This window comes from Crinia signifera, chromosome 6, assembly GCF_055691185.1.
Source record: "Crinia signifera chromosome 6, ASM5569118v1, whole genome shotgun sequence".
In the NCBI taxonomy this organism is placed as follows: Eukaryota; Metazoa; Chordata; class Amphibia; order Anura; family Myobatrachidae; genus Crinia; species Crinia signifera.
The window spans coordinates 247,756,122-247,781,759 of NC_139222.1; the positions used below are offsets into that span (position 1 = coordinate 247,756,122).

Sequence of the window (25,638 nt, forward strand, 5' to 3'; positions counted from 1 at the left end):
GCTATGCGCAGCTGACGGACCCACATTGATGTGCTTAAACAGTCTGTCACCTGTGCACAGCAGCTCCGTCTCACTATACTATAGATGGAGGAGGGGATTGCCTTGGGCCCACCCCCAACCCACCGGGCCCCATAGCAACCGCATCCCCTGCACCCTCCGTCGTTAGGTCACTACTCATTAGCCTAGCAGCAGCAGATGCTAGCAGTATATTCCAGGCATCTACCCTCTGGAGATGGATTGGAAAGTTCCTCTAGTGTAAAGCTGTTGACCACAGGACTATGCATTGCTATGTGCTAAGTGATCTAGCATAACTCAGACCGCTCAGCACACTCGCTAGGTGTGTAGGCCCTATAAATCTAAAGTACTTCTAAAGTGCAGTTATCCAAAATCAAACCGACAAAATTGAAAATCGAACCTGAGCCGCATCTTAAGTGGGTTACGGTATACTGGGTAGACAATGTCTAGGTCGACACCTGAAATGGTTGACATACCATAGGTCGACACAAGCTTAAGGTCAAAATGGACATGTCGACACTCATTGCGCACACCATGCGTCTATGGCCACTTGGATAGTAAAGAATGAACCAGAGTCGGTCTAAAAAAATGTGAAAAACACGCGTGGAGCTTGTGGTTGTCGACCATGTCAGCCTTAAGCTTGCGTCGACCTTCTGTCAGTGTCGTTCTATGGTATATCGACCATCTCCAGGAGTCAATCTAGTCACTGTTGACCATTAGTGGTCAACATAGTGACTGTCAACCCAGGGACCGCATTAATTAAGGAGGAACCCCTGTGGACCATACAACTTTACTCTGTTCAAGCAGAGGGTGGCTGCAAGAATCCTGAGAAGTTTCCAAAGAAACGAAGAACACGAAGGCAGCTTACAGGAACTCAGGGGTTTCCTGTGTTACTGTCATAGTAATGTGGTATACAATTACAGCAAGGGGGGTTCCGAGTCCTATTCCAACAAATCAAAATTAGTATACATGAGAGAAATATAAACTATATATTATTTGCCAATTTTCACTGGTCGGTCATTATTTTTTATGACTGTCCTGCTGTCCCACCCAAGGCCAGAATAATTTCCATCTAAAAACCTGCATGGAATATCTGCCAAAGTTTAACATACAATAACAGGCTTATCCATAAGTCTGTGCTGCCCTCTGGTGGTCATATTAGAAAATACTTAGAGAAATGCTTGAATGAAAATTACATTTTTATTTTACTTCTTAAATCTCAATTTAAACTAGCAAACCCACTATAAAACACACCCTATCAAGTCAATAGCATAATAAAGACATTATTCATAAGAAAGACACATATTTATACCTTTTTAACTGTCCTGATTTTCACAGGACAGTCAAGTTTTTTTGGGCACTGTTCTGCGTCCCACCCGGGGCCAGCAGCGGCAAAAAGGGGTGGGACTTCATGGTTTCTGGTATTCCCGTGAAGCCACACTCCTTTTAACCAAGCCCACGCTCCGCACAGGAGTCCCGCCTCAGGAAACATCAACATTAGGAGGTATGCCCAGCACAAAGCTCCAGAATTCGATACATTCTGGAGCTTAGATGCAGTAGGCAATACAACCTGTAGGTGTTTCCTATCATATTGCTCCATGAGAGGGATCCAGTAGGATCCCTCCCACTATCCATGGCGTCACTTGATGCATGTGCAGATGGGCTCCTGGGTCCAGGGGTGGATTTAGGAATCAAGGCACCTCTAGCCCCACCTGTGCTCACTCCATCCCTGTCCCCTCCCACCATCTTTGAAGTTAAGTATGAATTTGCACTCCACTCATGGTGGTGTATGGTACAGTACTGTGAAATCATTTGTAGTTACTGGTCAATTTTGGACTGTCAATACTGAAACAAGCACCCGGGTCCTAAACCGGGAAGTCCCCACAACGCAAAGGACAGTTTATACCAGGAGTTGTAGGTGAGACCCAATGACTACAGTATATGCACATATAACATCCCAGCTCAGGTTGCATATCGCTTCTCAGCCTTTTTGGCTAAGATCAAGAGTATTATCTGTTCTTATCAGTTGGTGTGGACCAGCCCCTGGCAGAAGAATAGAGAAAGGCTGGACCAAGTATCTGCTCCTATGAAGTGAGGGGACAGGAAACTTCATGCTCGGGCCAGTGAATGGTGTGGCTGAGTATATTCACCCTTCCGGGGGCGGGGAGAAACAGGCCCTTCCCCCACTGATAGGGAAGGGAGAAACTCTGGGCCTAGTAGGTGGCTCTCTGGAAGGGGGTTGTGGCCCCCAAAGGATGAGACAGGGAAAAGCCCGGTCTATAATCCATTCCCAAGGAGCGGGGAAACACTGAGTAGTTTGCTCCCATTCTGGAGGTTCATAACCTCTGATAGGGAGACAGAGAAAAGCACAGCTTAGTACCTTAACCTTGAGATGCAACAAACACCGGGGCTGAGTACATTGCTCTTCCTAGGGGGCCAAAACCCTCAAGGGAGTCAATGGAAAAGCCCGGTGGAGTATCCATTCCCATGCCAGGGGTTGGAACACTCCCTAGGTGGGAGCAGAGAAACACTTGGTCAGCCGCTGATTGGCTGGCTGCTGCGTCCATGAAACCACGATATGAACCGCACAGAAGCTCGTAGACGACTGATTCTCAGTGCGTGTTGAAGCCAACTTCCCCCTCCATCGAACCTGTCTGAAGCATGCGCGCTACAATGTACAGTCACGTCAGAAAAAGATAGGCCTCATTACTTTTTATACAAACCCTGTATATAGTTTTAAACAAATCCTTACAAACAAAAGTGTTCTCAAAAAACGTAATTATTACTTCATAAAGTCGAAGAAAAATGTGATTACACATTGAAAAGTATTTGCCTGAAGTCAGAATGCAAAGCTCCAGTTTAAACATGATATATTTTCTTAAAAGTCTAAAGGAAAAAATTTGCTTAAGGGCTAGTTTCGCAAAACGTGAAAAGGCTCAAAATCCCACTGTTTTAGTCCAGTCCCGAAGTGGACATTTTGAATTCAAACAAAAACACATAGAATGTAATTCATAAAACTCAAAACAAGAGGTGCTTTGAATCCACTATTGACAAAAAAAAAAAGGACGGGGGTGTGTGTGTGTGGATACACTTTATGCCACAATTTGTAGAAGCATCTTTATTGCAGTGCACATTGTATGATAGCCACATTTGCCAAATATATTTCTACAGGTAAGTAGAAGGTACGCAGGAAAAGAGAAGAGTTGGGTGGAGCGAAGAGATTCTTTGAAGTGTGGACTAGTTGCCTGGCTACACCAGCAGATGAGCAGCCAGGCCCGCGATGATGCGGGAGTGCGCATCAGCGCTTATAGCTGCCCCGTACACACTGTGCGGCTTTCAGCTCAAAGTCGACCAGTGTGTATGGCCCTTATGAATGACATAGAAGCACATGTAATATTGTTTTCTAAAATTTCTCAATGAGGAATTCTAAGGCGCCGTGACTCAAAAAGTTTGGGAACCACTGGTATAGTGTGTACGCACATGTACAGTGTTTGCATAAGTCAGGAAAATACAATTAAACACTTAACTGTACAAATGTATTATTAAATGACCTCGGCATCGTTTTACTAGCTGTAATTATTGTTGGCAAACACGGCAGCATCTGATATCCAATACTTTTAGCCGGTGAACCAGATGCCAGAGCTAAAAGACATTAAAATAGACAGGAGTATTGCTGTAAATGAGATGCTGCAGTCTACACCAGCATAAACAAGATCTTACATGCTGACCATGGAATGTCAGACTACACACACTCAGTGGTCAGTTTTAAAATACATTTTTACTTCCTCATCTGCAAGCATGAAATTTGCTGGCAATGCTAATTTGAGTAATTAGAAATGACAGATTCTCTGGGTTACAATAGCTGCTACACTTTGGCAATTTAGTTACTCTAAAAACAGGTTGGTATAATCACAGAAGGGGCACACTTATCACTGAGCATTTATGTGAGCCTGAAATACTAAATGAATGGAAGCTACATAAATATCGCTAGTTTTCAGGAGGTATAACTACCTTCATAATCTCATTGGCTGTTGTTGCCGAGTTTTAAAACAGCAATAGAAATAAATGCTAAAATCAGGCTGATTTACCAATTTTTCCCTTTTTAAAACGATTGATCACAGCAGCCGATGATAGTCGGCTTTGAAAACTTGTACTTTAGTAAATTTAGTACGAATTCTTTGGTTATTTTTACGATAATACAGTCAAATAAGTAAAAGCTGGGAAAGATGTGTGTGATAGGCAATGACACAAGAATTTGGTTGAAGGCGTTCTCTCAGGGGTTTACATGTGCATATTAGTGCATGCGCAGACCCCCACCATAGGCCGGGGGACCGAATTCGGCTTGCAAGTTAAATGTGTTGTGCCGTGTTGAAAGGCCTGGAAATGTAACAGTCAGCAAGCAAAGCACACAAACAGAACATCAGGACTATACAGAGAAGCAAACGCTTACGATAAGGTAGTGACAGGTATAAATACAGTAGAAAGACGTTACCCACAGACAGTACAGACTACCAAAACAAGGAAAATGAAGATATTTTTGCAGTTGTTACAAAAGATCATTCAGTCACATTTTTCAGTTTCCTGTAAAATGATTATTACATTGTATATGTTTAACGAGTCAAATGATAAACTGCTTAATCTAATAATGTTCTAATACCGTACTTCTATTGCTTTGCAAAAATGGTAAAAATATGCTGGTCACATCAATATCAGCGTGATATGGGCTTGTATGACTCCCACAATAAGTCCCATACCTGACAATAATCCTACAGACATCAGATTATCTGAAATATTCTTAGATGCAGTAAGAATATAATGGCTATCGGTCTCATAGAAGGTGGCTATAATGGACAGTGATATAGTTGGTTGGTGAAGAGCCAGGACTGGCTTGTCTCTGTCCAGCCTTACTCTTCCAGCTCATCCATAGGTGCTATAGGAACTAATAAAGAACAACTAACGCGTTGTCCGTTGAGTGTATACTGTACATTTCAAAATTTATACAGAGAAGTTCTTTTGAAGTTGTTCATCTTAAATACACTATTCATTAAAGTCCTCTTCTGCTCTGTCGTAGTGCAGTAATTTCTCATCCAGCCCACAGCTTTCTATCAGTTCAGTGAGACTTATCTTTTTATTCTCTGTAGATAAGGAGGTTTGGATTTCATACAGCAAAAGCTGGCTACTTTTCCTCCATTTGTTTATAAGAGACTGTAGCTCAGTCAGATTGTTCTGATTTAGAAAAAATAAAAAAAAAATTCTTTATTAAGCAGTATTCTGGCACAATAAAGCAAAGAAGTTATATTTGGTAATATACGGTCTAGTGTTTATTTTAGTCTTGGCGTGTTACATTTATACAGGCACACCCCACCAGCCATTGCATACAGTATATAAAGCCAGAATCACAGCCTGGTTGGTGGTATTACCAAAAAAACAGATGGGGTCAATGTTACACAATATTTGACCATGTTCTATTATAGGGGGTTAATCTGGTTGACTCATTCTGACAAATTCCTTCTTAAATGGACAAAACCATGTGCACTGCAGGTGGGGCAGATAGAACATGTACAGAGAGAATTTTATTTGGGCGAGTAATTTTGTTGCTGTGCGGGGAAAATACTGACTGCTTTTATTTTTTACGCCGCAATATAGATCTCACTTTGAAGTAAAACCCCACCCAAATCTAACTCTCTCTGCACTAGTTACATCTACCCCACCTGCAGTGCACATGGTTTTGTCCATTTGAAACGGAATTTGCCAGGAGTGAACCAGAATAACCCCCATAGTGCATTGACTTCCTCTTATAGGTGCTGATCGACGTAACATCAATGCACCACCAATTTATCAGATTACACTGCATATATCCAGTTGTTAGTTATGGACCTTTATCAGTACATTGTTATGTATTCATGTGAAGTATGTCTACAGCCACACACTTTCTCTAGAGGAATGCATTTCAGTACTTAAGTCTATTGTAACTGACATAAATGACATTGGAATGTTATGTATATCTACATGTTATTTCGACTTGTTTTTTTTGCCTATCGAGTCCATTAGTATGAATATATTGCATAACTTGCTATAGGTTTTACTCATGAATGTAGCTACTGATAGAATCTGATACGATAGACTTTTTTTTTTAAATCATGATTTTGACTACTGCAGGATGGAGTTTCTCAAGTTATTGGTTACATTATCTCTATTGTCCCCTGTAGAATTTTTTGGAGCGGTCATTTCATTCTCTGTTATAGAATTTTATTCTCTGTTATAGAACATGGTCAAGAACACAATGAAGGTAACATCATCATTGTAATGACTGAAGATGGAGATCTAGCATTTACTCTACAACCTCTAACTTCACACTTCCATTTGTGGGCCAGTGCTTTAGTGATTATGGACCATGTGCTTGTGTGACATTACCTTTACCCATAATTAGGTAATATGTGGGCGAATGCCCGCTTCAGCTAGGAGAGTCCAGTTTATGGCCTGTAACTATGGCGTTATGTAAATTATCCGCCTCCTCTGTAGATAAACCTACCCAAAACATAATAATCACTGGTGTGATAATCTATTACCTTAGATCTATATAATTTAACCATTTTCAGCCTCCTTAGAATGTCTTCCTTCTCCTCAACTCTCTTTAGCAAACCCCTTTTTTCCTGAAGCATAGTCTGGGGGCTGGAAGTATTAGGAGATGCTTGTTTGTGAGTTTTGCCTTCTGTAATTTCTGCATCAGCAGATGAAAGAGGACTACATGTCTGTCCAATCTTCACAATGTGCTCCTCAAGGTCCTGCGGGGATGAGGCCTCCACAGCACACTTTACCGGAGTCTCATGCTCATCAACATCAATTTTTAACCGTTTTGCAACTGTACATGTTGAACTGAAAGATCTTCGAGATTTCCTGAGCCGCTCTCGAAGAGTTGCACTCATGGGCTACAAAAAGAAAACAGGCCTCAGAATAAGTGATACTAATGCTATGCAGATAGAAGTGACTTGTATTAATGAAAATCAAAGTAAGGATAAACAAGTATACTTTGTAACATACCACCCCCCCCCCCCCCCCCCCCCCTAAAAAAAAGCCTACAACACATATCCATGCAATCTTATACATTGCAATAGGTTACTGTACATTTCCTTGCTAGGTCTCTCATTACATGTACAGGGAGGAGCAGTGGACAGACTCAGTCCAGACAAACACCCAAGTGCCTGGTAGCCAATGTGCCTAAACAAAAAGTTAAAAAAGGGCCGATAGCGTGATATATGAGCAATGGTTATTATTGGTCTATCCAATTAGAGCCTGTTTTTTTCTCAGACAAAAAAGGCCACATTTGTGATAACTTCTCGGACCCATGTGTTATATCGGTTCTGTGGGATGGTTATCAGGGATTATGCATAATCCGTGATGAATGCCAGGTTATCAGAGATGACTGGATAGCCCCAGGCAAATTCATTAGTCATTTGATAAGTGTATAAAATTTCTATGAGATGGCGATACAATACCTGGACAATTTCTCACTTCTAACTACCTCCACAGGTCATACTGCAGCCAGAAGTGAAGGGCACTTTAAAGCAAGAGGTTTAGCAGCTGCCAAATAAATGAACAAAAAACAAATTCCATGCAGAATGGCAGGAATTGAGATTTACATTAATTCCCCATCCTCCGGATTTGTTCCCGAGCGATTTCTTCCTGTTTCCACATTTGAAAATCTGGCTTGGTTAGAGAAATTCTCGTCAAATGAGGAAGTAATTCCCGTGCCAATGCAGGCATTGAGACACCCTGTTCTGACAATATTACACTTGGTTTATTGAGTTTCGAACATTTTGTATCACCCTTGAGGGAGGCTATGTAGAGAAATAAAAGGCGTTTTGGTACTTGTGGAGTATCACGGCTCCCACGACCTTCATCGTATGCTGATCGTATGCTAAAAAATCGCATTGCATCGCTGCAATGCCGCTGCGCTCGCCACGCTTCGGGTTGACGTTGATAGTGGGGGTGGTGCACTATGAAAAATGGCATTTGGGGGCATTTCACAACTTTAATACACATTTCAATGCATTTTGATGCATTTCAGTGCAAAATCGGGTGCCATCGCATCGTATGCCATACGATTTTTTAGCAAAAATGCTCAAAAAAACAGTAAAAATCGTATCGCATCGTATGCCACTACATATGGCACACGATGCCATACGATGGGAGCCGTGATACTCCACAAGTACCGGCGTTTTTTAGAAGAGAAAAAGAAAATCCGTTTTGCTTGCTTTTTTACGACATTTATCAAACAGCCCTCATAGCTTCAGGTCTTTTTTTTTTTTTTTATTAGATTTTGGGATTTGTTGTGTGTAGTTCATTAGGTCGACACCAAAAAGTAGACACTGGAAAAAGGTGTACATAGAAGAGTTATAACTTTTTTTGGTGTCAATGTTGACGCCTGAGAATGTGGACCCCCAATTAGTGTACTGCTTCACTTTCCATGCTGCGGGCCAGCCACCTTGCTTCAATTGGAGTCTACACGAATTGTAAAGTCTGCAAAGTTCAAAAACATGAAAATAATCTCTAAAAATTCATGTCCACCATTCTTGTGTCAACCATAGCCACATTGACCTATTCAGTATGTCGTCCTATTGACTGTTGACCTAAACATTTGTTTTGAAATTGTTTTATAGATTGTTTATTGTGTAAATTCAAATAAACTCAAACAAACTAATAAAAACCAACAGATTTAAAAGCAATTTGAGAGTCCCTTTTGGTCCATAGGTCACACCCCTGTCCAGCAGACAAATATGTCAGGTTGAATAAGCAGGGACCTGTACTCCGCATAAAGTTAATAGGAAAGAGCAAATCTATTCAATGTCACTGTTTACTGTTATTGCTCCTGTCATTCCTGTTAATATTGCAAGAAGTGTTTTGTCATAACTTGTATGTTAAGTTTTATGACCCTTTAACTCAAGAAAGGGAAGAAGATTCTAACATAGTGTATTTCTTAGTCAGTACCTTAACCTTAAAGTCTGCCTAAGGGTCTTGTCAAATAGCTACCTCAGGCCCAAAATATAGAAAACAAGATAATTATTCCAGTATCTAAAAATGGAGCAGTAAGGCTTAGTCATCTATCTCATGGTGCCAATTTCAGATAAAAACAAATATGAACACAGATAAGAGATACCTAAATGTTTAGTCAATGTCTCATTTATCAACATAGAAGTGTGGGGCAATTATTTCTGTCATCTGTCCTACCTGGGGGAATCAAGAGCACATTTTTCTTTCAAACACATTTTACGAGCTATATACTTTAGAAAAAGAGAAAGGGAACATAAGTTGTAACTACAGTATATGACATTATGTGTGGTACTCAATTAGCTGCAGCAATTCACCCGCCCGAGGCTATCCGATTAGCCCTGACAAATCTGCGATACGCTTGCATTTATATCTGGATTGCGGATGTCCGTTTGTACAAGACCTGATGGGGGTCTGTTTGGACGAGAAACGATGTCCCCCTTTTGCTCCGCAATCAATCATTATGCATTTGCTCATCATTTTTGTGACTGAAGTCTCCTTAACAGTGTGAGAAGTAATATGCACAACAATAACAAATTATTCAGATTGCACTCTGGTGAATGTGTGTGAATGGGCGATTCTATGTCAGGCGATCCAATGCAGATTGCCATACCATTTACTTTTATTATTTGCACATGTTAAATACTACAAGGGTGTCTCAAATATACATTAAACATTTTTAAATTAAATGAATACTAAGGGTTTGAAACTGTCAAAGTCTGTAGAAACGGCACATAGGAAGCATGACAAAAAAAATTTCCGCCAGGCCGAGATTAGATTATTTAACCCCTTCCCGACATTTGACGTACATTTACGTCATGGCCGGGATGTACTTCCCAACGCATGGCATAAATGTACGTCATGGCTTTAAACTGTCACCGCGTCTATAGACGCGGTGACAGTTTAAACATGTCTGCTGTCCCTGACAGCAGACATGTCCCTGCATGCCCAGGGGGGGTGGCGATGCCTCCCCCCCCGTCGGCGATCGCTGTGATTACAATTACAGCGTTTTCTGTGTACCGGTGAATAACGTTCGCCGGTGACACAGGGATCGGTGGTGATTGGTGCTGTAAAGTACAGCACCAATCACCACGGGGTGTAAGGGTGACACTGGTGTCACCCCACCTCACCCCACCCGCCCCCAAAGGCCGTGATTGGTTCGTCGGACCGACGGACCAATCACAGCCATGGAGGGTGATTTAAACTAACGGTGACTGCACTGCAGACGCCATTCCGGTCTGGAATTGCGTGCAGTGCGGTCACCGTGCCTATCTGCCGTGATATACTGACCTGATCCTTGCAAATACTTACCTGATCACCTGATCACTGCTTGTAGCGTGCTGGATGCTTCCTGGATCTGACTTCTTGTGACTTCCTGTGTTGTGCTGCTGCTGCAGTGTGATAGAGTTATAGAGAGATAGAGAGAGATAGAGAGAGATAGAGAGAGATAGTGACAGAGAGTGCTATATTTTGTGTCTGCTGCCCCCCCCCCCCTGTTGTGCTGATCAGTATATCTGTGCTGATCAGCAACTTTTTGGGGGTGCTGGGTTTTTTTTTTATATATATATACAGCTGTGCTGCGTGTGCAACTGACTGCTGCCCCCCCTTTTGTGCTGATCAGTATAAATTCACTGATCAGCAACTTTTTGGGGGTGCAGTGCTGCTGCTGCAGTGTCATAGAGTGATAGATAGTGAGAGATAGAGAGATAGTGACAGAGAGTGCTATATTTTGTGTCTGCTACCCCCCCTTTTGTGCTGATCAGTATATCTGTGCTGAACAGCAACTTTTTGGGTGTGCAGGTTTTTTTTTTATATATATATAACTGTCAGTGCTGCTGCTGCAGTGTCAGAGTGATAGATAGTGAGAGATAGAGAGATAGAGAGAGATAGTGACAGAGAGTGATAGAGAGTGCTATATTTTGTGTCTGCTACCCCCCCTTTTGTGCTGATCAGTATATCTGTGCTGAACAGCAACTTTTTGGGTGTGCAGGGTTTTTTTTTTATATATATAACTGTCAGTGCTGCTGTTGCAGTGTCATAGAGTGATAGATAGTGATAGATAGTGAGAGATAGAGAGAGATAGTGACAGAGTGCTATATTTTGTGTCTGCTACCCCCCCCCTTTTGTGCTGATCAGTATATCTGTGCTGATCAGCAACTTTTTGGGGGTGCAGGGTTTTTTTTTTTTTATATATATACCTGTCAGTTGCTGCCAGTTGCACCAAAGGTTGTGCACCTGCTGCCCCTCACTGGTAATCAGTGTCGCATCACTGATCACCTTTTTTTTTTTTTTGAGGGTGCTGTGGGGTCTTTTTTTAATTTTTTTTTTTTACACACACTGTGATTTTGTGGGTGTCCTGTGGCCACTGTGCGCTGATCAGTGACGTACATCACTGATCAGCTTTTTCGGCACAGGGTTGATCTATTTTTTTTTTATCAAATTCCTGTTGCCTTTGAGCGCTGTTCAGTGACGGACGTTACTGACCAACATCTGTGCTCAATTTTTGGCGCAGGACCTTTTTTTTTTTTCTGCACTACATACACACTACATACCCCCCCGGGTTGAAATAAAGTTTGTACCCCCCCCCTACACTATACACGTGTTGAAACATTTCACTACCAGAAACACAAAAATAAAAATGGCATCCCAAATGTCATCCCAAATGTCATCCAGAAGAATGTATTCAGCGGAGGAGGCATATGCCATGCTTGCCTCTGACTCTGACACAGCCAGTGAGGCAAGCGGGGAATTTGAAGGATTCATCTTAAGCTCCTCTTCCTCCTCTAGTGATGAGGGACCCCCTCAAAGACGCCCCCGTAGAGCAGCTGAGACCCCCCCCCCCCAATAATTGATCTCGTATGGACCCCACCACCAGACAATTTTGAGCCCCAGGTTCCTGAGTTTTTGGCCATCCCAGGAATCCAATTTGATTCCATAGGTCTCAGAGAAATTGACTTTTTCAAATTATTTTTCTCTGATGATTTTATAAATTTAATGGTGGACCAAAGTAATTTATATGCCCAGCAGTTTATTGCTCAAAACCCCACGTCATCATTTGCTAGGTGGACCCCTGTAGATGCAGTAGAGATGATGACGTTTTGGGGTCTGGTGTTTCATATGGACATAGTAAAAAAGCCAGAAATTAGGCAATATTGGAGTACAGATGTTCTGTACAGCACCCCACTTTACCGTATGGCCATGACCCGGACTAGTTTTGAGTTAATCCTTAAATTTTTGCATTACAACGATAATGCACAGTGCCCACCCAGAGATGATCCCACCTTTGACCGGCTATTCAAAGTCAGGCCGGTCATTGATCATTTCAGTGCCAAATTTCCAGAGATGTACATCCCAGATAAATTCATTTGCATAGACGAGTCCCTTATACATTTTAAAGGAAGGGTTAAATTCCGCCAGTACCTTCCCAGTAAGAGGGCAAGGTATGGCATAAAAATGTATAAGCTGGACCCTTGGTTCAAGAGGTACAGCAGTTTGCGGTACTGTGCGCAAGAACCAAAGAGGCCTCCCAAAAACGCACATTGCCCAAGTAATGAGAAGGGGTGAAAGCAGGGCACAATCCACCGAAAATATGTTGTTGGTCAAATATAAGGACAAGAGGGATGTCCTTATACTGACAACAATTCACGGAGACAGTACCACCTCCGTCCCTGTACGAGGTACCAGTACCCACACCTCAAAACCTAATTGTATCCTGGATTACAATAAGTACATGGGCGGAGTGGATCTTTCAGATCAGGTACTGAAGCCGTACAGTGCCCTGCGGAAAACAAAAATCTGGTACAAGAAGCTGGCCGTGTATATCATCCAGATGGCACTGTATAACGCTTACGTGCTATTCCGTTCTACCAGCCAGAGGGTGACATTTATGCACTTTCAAGAGGAAGTCATAAAGAGCCTAATATTTGGGAACCAGCAGGCAGAGGGCCCCAGTACTTCTAGTACTGGCCCCCGTATTGTACCAGGGCAGCATTTTCCTGATGAAATCCCCTCCACTGGAAAAAAGGGCAGGACACAAAAAAGGTGCAAAGTTTGCTATAAAAAGGGAATAAGATAGCAAACTATTTTCCAGTGTGACACTTGCCCCGACAAACCCGGCCTATGTATAAAGGAGTGTTTTAAAATATACCACACATCTATGGATTATTAGGTTCATCATTTCACCGTGCTTCGGGGGTCTTGCTAATGCCACATAGCACCCACCATTCATTCCACCAGAATCTGAGCCGCAAAATCCAAAAATCACTCCTTCCCTTCTGAGTCCTGCCATGCACCCAACTGGTATTTTTTGGTCACATGTGAGGCATTGCCGTACTCGGGAGAAATTGGGGCACAGATTTTGGGGTGCTTTTTCTCCTTCATACCTTATGAAAATGAAAAATTTTGAGCCAGAACTGCATTTTTGTGTAAAAAAATGTAATTTTTCATTTGCACAGCCCAGTTGTATCAAAATTGATGAAACCCCTGGGGGTTTGAAATGTACACTATACCCCTAGATGAATTCCCTGAGGGGTGTAGTTTGCAAAATGGGGTCACTTGTGGGGGGGTTCCACTGTATTGGTGCTTTGGGGGTCTTGCTAATGCGACATAGCACCCACCAAAATTCCACCAGAATCTGTGCTGCAAAATCCAAATATCACTCCTTCCCTTCTGAGTCCTGCCATTTTTTGGTCACACATGAAGCATTGCCGTACTCGGGAGAAATTGGGGCACAGATTTTGGGGTGCTTTTTCTCCTTCATACCTTATGAAAAATTTTGAGCCAGAACTGCATTTTTGTGTAAAAAATTTAATTTTTAATTTTCACTGCCCAGTTGTACCACAATTGGTGAAACCCCTGGGGGTTTGAAATGTACATTATACCCCTAGATGAATTCCCAGAGGGGTGTAGTTTGCAAAATGGGGTCACTTGTGGGGGGCTTCCACTGTATTGGTGCTTTGGGGGTCTTGCTAATGCGACATAGCACCCACCAAAATTCCACCAGAATCTGAGCTGCAAAATACAAAAATCACTCCTTCCCTTCTGAGTCCTGCCATGCACCCAAATGGTATTTTTTGGTCACATGTGAGGCATTGCCGTACTCGGGAGAAGTTGGGGCACAGATTTTGGGGTGCTTTGTCTCCTTCATTCCTTGTGAAAATGAAAAATTTTGAGCCAGAACTGCATTTTTGTGTAAAAAATTTAATTTTTCATTTTCACTGCCCAGTTGTACCACAATTGGTGAAACCCCTGGGGGTTTGAAATGTACATTATACCCCTAGATGAATTCCCAGAGGGGTGTAGTTTGCAAAATGGGGTCACTTGTGGGGGGTTTCCACTGTATTGGTGCTTTGGGGGTCTTGCTAATGCGACATAGCACCCACCAGAATTCCACCAGAATCTGTGCTGCAAAATCCAAATATCACTCCTTCCCTTCTGAGTCCTGCCATTTTTTGGTCACACATGAAGCATTGCCGTACTCGGGAGAAATTGGGGCACAGATTTTGGGGTGCTTTTTCTCCTTCATACCTTATGAAAATGAAAAATTTTGAGCCAGAACTGCATTTTTGTGTCAAAAATTTAATTTTTCATTTTCACTGCCCAGTTGTACCACAATTGGTGAAACCCCTGGGGGTTTGAAATGTACATTATACCCCTAGATGAATTCCCAGAGGGGTGTAGTTTGCAAAATGGGGTCACTTGTGGGGGGCTTCCACTGTATTGGTGCTTTGGGGGTCTTGCTAATGCGACATAGCACCCACCAAAATTCCACCAGAATCTGAGCTGCAAAATACAAAAATCACTCCTTCCCTTCTGAGTCCTGCCATGCACCCAAATGGTATTTTTTGGTCACATGTGAGGCATTGCCGTACTCGGGAGAAATTGGGGCACAGATTTTGGGGTGCTTTGTCTCCTTCATTCCTTGTGAAAATGAAAAATTTTGAGCCAGAACTGCATTTTTGTGTAAAAAAATGTAATTTTTCATTTGCACAGCCCAGTTGTATCAAAATTGGTGAAACCCCTGGGGGTTTGAAATGTACACTATACCCCTAGATGAATTCCCTCAGGGGTGTAGTTTGCAAAATGGGGTCACTTGTGGGGGGCTTCCACTGTATTGGTGCTTTGGGGGTCTTGCTAATGCGACATAGCACCCACCAAAATTCCACCAGAATCTGAGCTGCAAAATACAAAAATCACTCCTTCCCTTCTGAGTCCTGCCATGCACCCAAATGGTATTTTTTGGTCACGTGAGGCATTGCCGTACTCGGGAGAAATTGGGGCACAGATTTTGGGGTGCTTTGTCTCCTTCATTCCTTGTGAAAATGAAAAATTTTGAGCCAGAACTGCATTTTTGTTTAAAAAATGTAATTTTTCATTTTCACTGCCCAGTTGTACCACAATTGGTGAAACCCCTGGGGGTTTGAAATGTACATTATACCCCTAGATGAATTCCCTGAGGGGTGTAGTTTGCAAAATGGGGTCACTTGTGGGGGGGTTCCTAACTTTTAGCATCTTATGGTGCCTAGAATCCTACATGGTGCCTAAAAAATAATCTCATAAAAAGGAGGCTCCAAAATCAAGTAGGTGCTCCTTCTATTATGAAGCCTGTGGTTTGGTCAACGTGCACACTAGGGCCACATATAGGATATTTATGAAAACAAAAGAATTGGGGGGAATCAATTTTTAGTCACATTTCTCTAGTAAAATCTACTGTGTTCCTTAGAAAAATGTATTAAAATTGCAAATCTGCAAAAAAAAATGAAATTTTGAAATTTCACCTACACTTTGTTTTAATTCCTGTGAAACACCTAAAGGGTTAACAAACTTCCAAAATGCTGTTTTGAATACTGTGAGGGGTGCAGTTTTTGAAATGGCATCATTTATGGGGGTGTCTCACATACAAGTCCCTCAAAGTCACATCAGAACTGAACTGGTCCCTAAAAAAATCAGTGTTTGAAATTTTCATGAAAATTTGAGAATTTGCTATTCATATTTTAAGCCTCCTAGTGTCCAAAAAAATTAAAAGGAGGTTGAAATAATGATGGCAACATAAAGTAGACATATGGTCTATGTTAGTTATTAACTATTTTGAGTGGTATGATTATTTGTCTCACAAGCAGAAAATGTAACATTTTGAAAATTGCAAAATTTTCAATTTTTTTACGACATTTTGGTATTTTTCACAAAAAAAACACAGACTGTATCGACGAAAATTTACCACTAACTTGAAGTACAATGTGTCACGAGAAAACAATCTCAAAATCACTGGGATAAGTAAAAGCAAAAAAAAGTTATCCCCACTTAAGTGATACATGTCAGATTTGAAAAAAAGGGCTCTGTCAGGAAGGCAAAAACTGGCTGCGGCGGGAAGGGGTTAAGAAAATAAAAAACTAAGGGCATGCTTTAATTTAGTATAGCACACGACTTGGGAGGGTATCCAATTAGCCTCGATGTTGAAAAAAGAGGCTGTTAGTGTGATATACGACCAATGGTCATTATCAGGCTATCCAAATAAAACATGATTTTTGTGTAAAAACGGTCCTGTTTTCGGGCAGTAACACATGGGATCTGGGAGAACGTAAATGACCGATGTGTTATTGCATATCCATGGGCTGCTTATGAGGTACTCAAAATATAAATACCCAAGCTCTAGTAAAATCTTATTCCAGTATATACTACTGCTATTTGGTCGAGTTTTTTGAGGTAAGGTACAGCAAGTGACCACTAGAGGCCACTCAATGGACCAAATTACTCCTCAACAGAGGGCAGTATTCAATGAGGCTGATTCGCCATGTTCTATGGCGAATGTGTGCTATTTTCATGCTCTAAGGTGAATCTTTTTACTGAAAAAGTGAATCACCCTATTCAACGTGCAATATTCGCCGACGGCGACCAGTGAATGACGGACAATTCACCGTCTGAGTCTCCGCAATTCGCTGTGGTTTTTCAATGTGATTCACCGTGGGTGTATTCAATGATCAGATGGCGAATTGCTTTCTAAGTGATTTTCGCCGTGTGTCACCCTGTAGCAATTGCCATCTTTTTATGGTGAACTGGAATTTGAACTTTTAAAATAAAGGTGTTTTTTTTTTTTTTGGTGTCAAAAAATCATTTATTTTATTATGTGAAGGGGCATGCTATTTTTATTCATGTGCTTACAGCACATGAATATATATTTAAATTTAAAAATGTATTATTTTTATTTACACATAACAGCCAGCAGGGGGCCGAGAACCACTCATTCGATATTCGTATATTCACTGCTCCCGATCATTACATATAAACGATTGGGAGCAGTGCAAGCGACTCCCTACCTGCGTACCCTGCTAGCTCTTCCGGGGGGCAGCTTGTGCTGCCTGGGTCCCGGGGAGCCCTCCTCCCCCCACATACATTCTGGGGCAGGCAGGGAGACTTCCATCTCCCTGCCTGCCGCCATCCCCTGCGGCATTGAATACTGTGACAGCGAGGGCTGGCAGCGAAGGCTCCACAGGATTCGCTGCACATGCCGAGTATTCACATTGAATACTGCCCAGAAAGTGAAACCAAAATGATATGCAGAGGAGACAGAGGGGTATATTCAATGCTTTTTGCGAGCTGTGACAGCGAGCAGTGCTGACTGCTCTGTCACAGCTCGCTCGGTCAGTATTCAACTGACCCCCCTGCACACGCCGTTTCCACCTTGCTGGGTTTTTGCATCGAGGTGGAAAGAGCGAGTCTCGCTGCTAAATGCAGCGGGCTCCCTGCATTAGCCACGAGCCTCGCTGTTTGGGGGAATCCTCGCCGTCATCTGACAGCAAGGGTTCCCCCAGAACATTGAATACGGTGAGCGTCTGGCACGGGGGTTAAACGGCGAGGGTGGCTTGTTTTCGGCGATCCTCGCCGTTTAACCCCCTCACCAGCAACATTGAATACTGCCCAGAGATTGGAGGTAAGAGCATTCATTTTGATGGGATTTTAATTAGTAGGCAGTATAAACCAGCAATAGGGTATCAAGCAGTATACACTCGCCATGCAAGGTAGAAACTTGCGTGTAAGTGAAAGACATTAGAATCCGCATAAGACTTCTTTCTTACTTGTTTAACCGATGTGCTGCTTTCAAGATCTGGGGATCCAAAATGCTTCTTGGTAAAAGATGGAGAGTGTGTGGAAGGAGTTTCCATTGCGGTTGTGATCCAAACTCTCGCGTCACTAATAAATATATAAATGCATAAATGTCCAAAGAAACAAAGTAGTAATTTAAAATCAGGGTCCTAAAATTAAGTGATGCCTACAGGTACAGCACATGGTTTTAGTATGTTTTTGCCTATTGGGTTACATTCTCCCAATCCCACATTCTAAAGGCGACAATACACGGTGCGTTTGCACCGTATAATGTGATGTGCGCTCCCACGGGCATCTCATTGCACAGTACAAAGTATCTGCTGCACATACTTTTGTACTGCCTTCTGAACGCATCGCATGCAAAGCGCATGCGTTGCGATCCAGCCCATAACGGGTGCGATCATTGCACCGTGTATGGGCACCTTAACTAAATTCTGCAGAATGACATCATTTTGGGAAGTAGGCTTTCTTCTACACAACAAAAATATCAACATTTATTTTCAAACACCATATATACATTCTATACTTACAAGATATAAAAATAACAAAGGTGTAAAAACAATACAAGTGCGCACCTGTGCAGACAGAAATTAAGCCCTGTATGCAATAGATTTGCTGAATTTTTAGGTGTGTGTGAATGCAAATTTGTTTGATAAATCTCAAATAATTCAGCAGCGAGGGAGTGCAAATTTATTAAAATACCGGAAAAATGTATCTTGGACGGCAAAAAAAAATTAATTGTTAGCCATATGGACACTGACAAGAGGCATCAGGTATAAAAACAATGATAAAAAGCAACTATTTTTCATTGAAAAATAATACTTTCAATTTGGGGCGCATAAAGAAAAAAAAAAGCACTGCAAGTTTTGAGCAAAATTACAATTCGATGTGTGGGTTTACCGTGAGAAGGGCTCACATGACCCTCCACACACTATCAGACTATCCTCTGTTTTTCTTGTGTCAAATAATATTAATGCTGCTTTCAGACCGCATCTCTGGCTTTGACCCTGTATTTGGAAACGTTTCCAAAAACGGGTCTGCCAGATAAAACCCCTTTCACACCGCAGCACTTAAACGGTATATTACCGTTTAAGTGCCGATTTTTTGACACTGGCAGACCCGTTTTTGGAAACTTTCCAAATACAGGGTCAAAGCCAGTGCAGCCTTCAGCCCTCCCCTCCCCTCCCCTCCGTGCAGCTCCCCCCCCTCCCCCTCGCGCGTGTCGACGCCCCCCGCGCGTGTCGACGCCCCCCCCCCCCCCGTGTCGACTTACCCCGTGCCGGTACCTCCGTTGTGGATCCCGGCACTGCAGCTCAGTATGCTCGGAAAGCACTTATGAAAAAAGTGTCTTTCAGAAAATGGCTGCCCCCATACGAAAGACAGTTTTTTTAAACTGGGTTTCCTATGGGGCAGCCATTTTCTGGAAGACACTTTTTTCATAAGGGGGGGGGGGGGCGTCGACACGCGCGCGGGGGGGGGGGGGCTCCAGTGCTGTGAATACTTAATGAGCGCTCATTAAGTATTCACTGTGCTGAATTTAGGACCCAGCTCATTGGCTGGGTCCTAAATACCGTTTCAGAACCGATTTTGAGCCTAAAATACCGGTTCTGAAACGGGTAGGACCCTGCATTTTAACCGGTTAGAAAAAACGTTTTTTTCTAACCGGTTAAGTGGTCCTGCACCTTTCAGACCGCACACATTACCGTTTTAAAACGGTAAAAAAACGGCAATATACCGTTTTTAAAGTGCGGTCTGAAAGGGGCATTAGGGTACAATGAGAACCGTTTGCCCTAGGGTTGCCATAAAAATAAATAAATCTGATACTCCTGTGTTCCGTGATTCAAAAAATATCCCACATACCGCTCCACGTCATAAACCCCAAATTGACATGGTCATGATCCCTTTGTACTGCTATTGTCCCCACACCACATTATTGGGCAGATGTATTAAGCCTGGTAAAGGGATAAAGTGAAAGGTGATAACGTACCAGCCAATAACTCCTAACTGACATTTTTCAAACAGCCAATTGTCTGGTGCTTTATCACCTTCCACTTTATCAATTCACCAGGCTTACTACATCTGCCACTATAACCCATACCAGATCATGGATCCCCTGAATTACTATTATGGCTATATACAGACCATGAGCTTCACATGGAAGTGACCCTAGACCAGTTTGTGTCAGCATTTTTGCGTTAGCATCCGTCTTTCTGTGTCAGCCTCCTTGAATCCATATGGTCAGCATCTGTCTGCCTGTCAGCATTTGTGTGTCAGTTGCCACGTGTCATCATCTGTCTGTGTGTCAACATCTGTACAGTATCTGTATTTCAACGTTAATGTGTCTGCTTCTGTATGTATATACTGTACCCAACTATGCACTGATATTCCACTGTTCTGATATTGCCACACATGATGCCCCTCCTCCTCCTCTGACTGATACTACGGTCATGTCCCCTTGTACGGACACAGTAACAGCGGCATGGATAACATGATTTCCGTGTAATCCTAAAGTACGGCTCCCGCTCTCCGCGGTTACCTGGGAGCGGATGCCGGAACACAATCCACCACTGCCGGTAGATTACGGCTTCAACTTCAGGCGCTCAGAAAGAATCCGTCCAATCGGCGCGCACGACATCCACCGCCGCCAAATGTAACTCTCGCGAGATGAGAATGAGACTGCACTGAACCTGTCAGGAGTCAGGACGGGATGAAGGGAATCAGGCAGTGCCAGTCCGCCAGTGAACTTCAGGACCAGCTACGTCACCGGCGTGCGTGCACTGCCACTGCTGCTCTCTTAATTTAGACGTCTGCTCAATTGTGTGCCGCTGCCACACTGCGACCCGCACGGTTTCGGGAATATAAGAATATAACTGCGTTCCTATACCACTCATTTCATATGGGGCTTAATACAGTCAGTAGTGCAGACAGTGGCCGGGATGCTATTAGCACAGGGTTGTTATATAAACTGCCCTGCAAGGTCCTATTGTTGCCTTCACTTTAATGCTGTGTACACACAGGGCGATAGGATTGCTGGCGATATTTTGATAATAAATTGCTCAAGTATTGATAAGAATTGTCTCCACGTGATATCCTGAACACTTATCTAAAGGACAGCAAGACATACTTACCTGAAAACCTGTAGAGAAAGAGAAGGATATACATACCCGTGATAGATTTCACACTAGCGATATATTGCCAGCAATCATATTGCTCAGTGTCTCCTTTTCATCAGCGATGGGGGCGGGAGAGAGACCTGAAGGGAGGAGGGAGCAGCAGTAGCCGCCTGCTGTCACGGGGAAGGGGGTGAGCCAGTGGCATAACTATAAACAATGGGGGGGGGGGGCATTTCACATACAAATTACCCATCAGGGTGGGTATACAATCAAAAATCGGGTGTGGTGGGCCATTTAACATTGGTTCCTATGTAAAATTATAATGGCATGCGATGCGACCGATGTGATGGACCCGATTTTTACATAGGAACCAATGTTAAATGGTCTGGGTGGGCATTTAACATTGGATCCTATGTAAAAATCGGTCGCATCGCATGCGATTTGGTCACATGCGATGCGACTGATTTTGCAGACCCGATGGCATACAATTGAAATCGGTGGCGCCGTACTAGGAAACAAGTACCAATAAATTTATTAAGCCAACATCCTATTTTCAATCCCAGGTAAATGCTGGTTAATTATATATATTTGCAGTCTGTGTTTCTGAACTCTCACAGTTCAACACGATTTGCAATAATTGACGCCGGTCCACTGAAACAAGTCCCTGCTTCAGCTGCAGAGGGCACGTGTCTCTCACAAGTGTGCGACGCCGCAGCAACATGGCACCAAGCAGAAGTGACACCAGTCCCCCTAAACTGCACCTACTGCACACTCCTCCAAAAATCTAGGAGTGACATCAGGCTGTTAAAGGGGTACCCGAAGAATCCACTAGCTTATCTGACAGCAGGATGCCGCACTCAGATAACCCTAAGAGAATATTATCCAAGTTCTCTCACCAGAGACTTATCAGACTGTTCCTAAAGTTTACGCAATCCTAGGGAGGTATCACCAACCTTTGATGCGCACAGTTAAGACTGAGCATACAGACTATCCAACCTATGCTTATGACCAATTGACACTTTTTTGTGGCCAATTGTGTCAATTTTAATTGAGTCCTTGTGTGAAGTAAATTACAATTGCATATATACTGAGTCTATTACCAATTTCTACTGTATACAGCCATATGCACCCATATATATGTATATTCACTGAGACTTATCAGTCTGTTCAGACTGTTCCTAAAGTTTACGCAATCCTAGGGAGGAATCCCCAACCTTTGATGCACACAGTTAGGACTGAGCATACAGACTATCCAACTTATGCTTATGACCAATTGACACTTTTTTGTGGCCAATTGTGTACATTTTATTTGAATCCTTGTTTAAAGTAAATTACAATTGCAAACGTACTGAGTCTATTACCAATTTCTACTGTATACAGCCATATGCACCCATATATATGTATATTTACTACATATTGATTAATAATCAAGATAGAGTGTGACACTAACCCACAAAAATTATTATTTAAACCAACTAATTACATTTTTTTTTTTATTATTACTTTCAATAGCGCTGTTTCCTTTTTTTCTGTTCATTCTATACCCAAGGGTATGAGTACTCCTTAACTAGCAGCCGCATCTTGGAAGTAAAAGTGAATTTGCGCTGAGTCCACCTCTTTTTTTCCTTTATGCTATTTACACACTATACAATTTGACATTCAATTTTGACTATATAGTCAAAATTGAATCGGGATCGCATGGACATTGAATGGAGATACAGTAGAACATGGTTTTAAGCTTTCTATCCAGATTTGATGCTGATTTGCGCTCCCATTCAACTGAAATCAAAAAGCCAAATATACAGTGCAGCAATGACTATATAGTGCAAATCGAATGTAGATAGCATGACTTGTATGTAAATAGTACAGAGTTAGCAAAGATTGCATAGCAATCGAATCTTAAGTCGAAAAGCAAGGGAATCTTATGCTGTGTACACATGGTCCGATTTCCTTTCCGATGTTGACGATATAGTCAACATCGGATCGGCATCGGATGCAGATCGCAAGGGTTTTAACCCTTGCGATCCCGATCTGATCCCGATGTGCGTTCACGTATCGGAAACCAGAAAGTCTTGGCTGCCTTGAATATATAGTGCAGATCTGCACTATATAGTCAAGATTGGATGCAAATCGGATGTGCCTTAAGATCCTATCCACGATCCTATCTGATCAGATCGTGGATAGGATCTTAAGGCACATCTACCGTGTGTACACACCATTACTGTGTGTGCAAACACCATTAGTTAATAAAAGCAGTTCCTCACAGTAGAGTTAGTATTAGTAATTTTGACTGAACATAAATATGATAGGCTTGCCTGAAGAGGTGAGTTTTCAGGGAACGTTTGAAGGTTTGGAGGCTAGCGGAGTCTTATTGCGCTTAAGGGCATTCCATAGGGTGGGAGCAGCCCAATGAAAGTGTTGTAATAGTGAATGGGAGCTAGTGATCCGTGCTGAAGACAGATGCAGACCTTGGGCCTTATTTTGGTTCATTCTTTCTGACAAAATCCTTCTTAGATGGACAAAACCATGTGCACTGCAGGGGGGGCAGATGTAACATGTGCAGAGAGAATTAGATTTGGGTTAATAATTTTGTTTCTGTGCAGGGAAAATACTGACTGCTTTATTTTTACACTGCAATATAGATTTGAAGTAAAACCCCACCCAAATCTAATTCTCTCTGCACATGTTACATCTGCCCCACCTGCAGTGCACATGGTTTTGCCCATCTAAGAAGGATTTTGTCAGAAAGAATGAACCAAAATAAGGCCCCTTGTGCAGAGCGGAGTGGCACTCTTGTTGTCTTGTCTATGGAGTGCACGCATCCTTTTACTTTTCCACCATGTTTCAAACATAAAAATACAATTTATAACAAAATGATTCAGTCAGACTTGTTTGTAGATTCTTCGTGACAGAAGTGTTCTTTATGTATCATGTAGTAATATTTTATTATAGTACGTTGTCATTTGTAAATCCCCCCCCCCCCCCAAAAAAAAATAAAACCTCTAAAAGATTCCACACGTTATATCATATATCATTTTGAACTTCATACAACTAGAAACATTGCAAGAAAGCATGTTAATATGGTAGAGTGGCAATGATGATAGTTTTTTTTTTACTCATTCAGATACATTATAGAAAGACGTTAATGGCTCAGACATCTCAAGCAGAAGCCATACCACCGTGTTTAAGTTCTAACATGTCTACAGATTAGTAGATGAATAATAGCATAGCTGATGGGATCATCACATGGAGAGAGCTGGAAGCCCACGTGAACATCTATCTGTACTTCACACTGTTATCAGCCAATGGAAAGAGTAGGTTTTCTTCACGATTTCCTTGTCCTGCCTACAATAACCTATTTCTAGAGCAATGTTTACTACTGGAAATTGTGTCCAATCCTTTTTCAAATATTTGAATTTTAAATTCCGTACAATTCCTGAACTTTTTTTTTACGTTTTTTTTTAAGTTACAAACCAAAGCAGAGTAGGTATCTTATTTCATAACTGAAGATAGAATGTCATGTCTTTCTTAGTGTGATATATCTTTGTGTAAAGTGCACACGCTGCAGGTTTTCCAGTACCCGGGGCTGAAGGTGGAGCGTAATTAAGTGCCTCACCAGCTGCTGCGGTCATCTTGGAGCTCCCGTGTATCGCTTAAGGCACTGTTTTTGCTGGCAGATGACTCCCCAAGTGCTCGCTACGGCAATGTCCAGACTTGTTTATAGCCCTTCGATAAAAAAATGTTATTAATAAAAGTGTGCACGGTTTTCTTTTCTTTTTTGTGATGAAAGGACAATGTTTTTTGTTTCAGAAATATAGGAAACTTTGGGCTGTATTTAACAAGCAATGCACAGGACGGCACATGTGCAGGATACAAAATGGTTGCAGTAAATATTAATAAACCATCATTTTGTGGCATGTTTGATGGTGAAACTTAGGGGGTAATTCTATTTCACACGGTCAGGCCCATTCCGATGTTTGCAGCTTACAGAGCAAACCAGAATCCTTAGTTATAACAACACAAAATAAATATATTTTAAATCTGCCTCACATAACACTCTGAGTCCCCATGTTGCGAATTCGATATGGGGACCGATGTTGTAGAAATGCGCATATGCGAATATGCCCATATGCAGGTCTTCACTGCAGGCACCCTCGGAGACTTACATCTCGCAGGTGCTCATTCGGGAGGGGGGGGGGGGGGGGAAGGGGCGTGCAGGAGGTGTGCTGGGGGCATTTCCTGGGCATCCCCATGCGAATGGGGGCAGCTTCCTGCCTTCCGTGGGTGTACAGCTGACAACACCAGATGTCAACTGCTTGCCCTGTTCACATAGCAGTGCGCCTCAAATCTGAGTCACCAGAGA

At 42.4% G+C, this 25,638-nt stretch overlaps 1 protein-coding gene, 1 long non-coding RNA gene and 1 pseudogene across 2 annotated transcripts; 2 read left to right on the plus strand and 1 right to left on the minus strand.

The window, feature by feature from the left end:
- The first annotated feature begins 1,988 nt into the window (after positions 1-1,988).
- Positions 1,989-2,091, plus strand: LOC146012795 (U2 spliceosomal RNA; annotated as a pseudogene).
- Positions 2,092-3,573: 1,482 nt separating this feature from the next.
- On the minus strand, positions 3,574-20,810 carry SFR1 (SWI5 dependent homologous recombination repair protein 1). The gene is made up of 4 exons (XM_083149269.1): positions 20,699-20,810; positions 18,135-18,249; positions 6,585-6,944; positions 3,574-5,241 (listed from the first exon to the last, which is right to left on the minus strand). Exons 2-4 carry the CDS (start codon positions 18,219-18,221, stop codon positions 5,053-5,055), a joined length of 636 nt encoding a protein of 211 aa, XP_083005395.1. The 5' UTR covers positions 18,222-18,249; positions 20,699-20,810; the 3' UTR covers positions 3,574-5,052.
- A 55-nt stretch (positions 20,811-20,865) lies between these two features.
- Positions 20,866-25,028, plus strand: LOC146007261 (uncharacterized). The gene is made up of 3 exons (XR_014444303.1): positions 20,866-20,930; positions 24,400-24,589; positions 24,808-25,028. It is a non-coding gene; the product is annotated as an uncharacterized LOC146007261 (long non-coding RNA).
- Positions 25,029-25,638: the final 610 nt, after the last annotated feature.

Excerpts from the sequence above, each read along its gene's own strand:
- SFR1 (XM_083149269.1), bottom strand. The coding sequence starts at position 18,221 with ATGGAAACTCCTTCCACACACTCTCCATCTTTTACCAAGAAGCATTTT. Across the intron at positions 6,945-18,134 it reads GCAGCACATCGGTTAAACAA|CCCATGAGTGCAACTCTTCG; the intron begins GTAAGAAAGAAG and ends TTCTTTTTGTAG. Across the intron at positions 5,242-6,584 it reads TTAAATTATATAGATCTAAG|AACAATCTGACTGAGCTACA; the intron begins GTAATAGATTAT and ends TTTCTAAATCAG.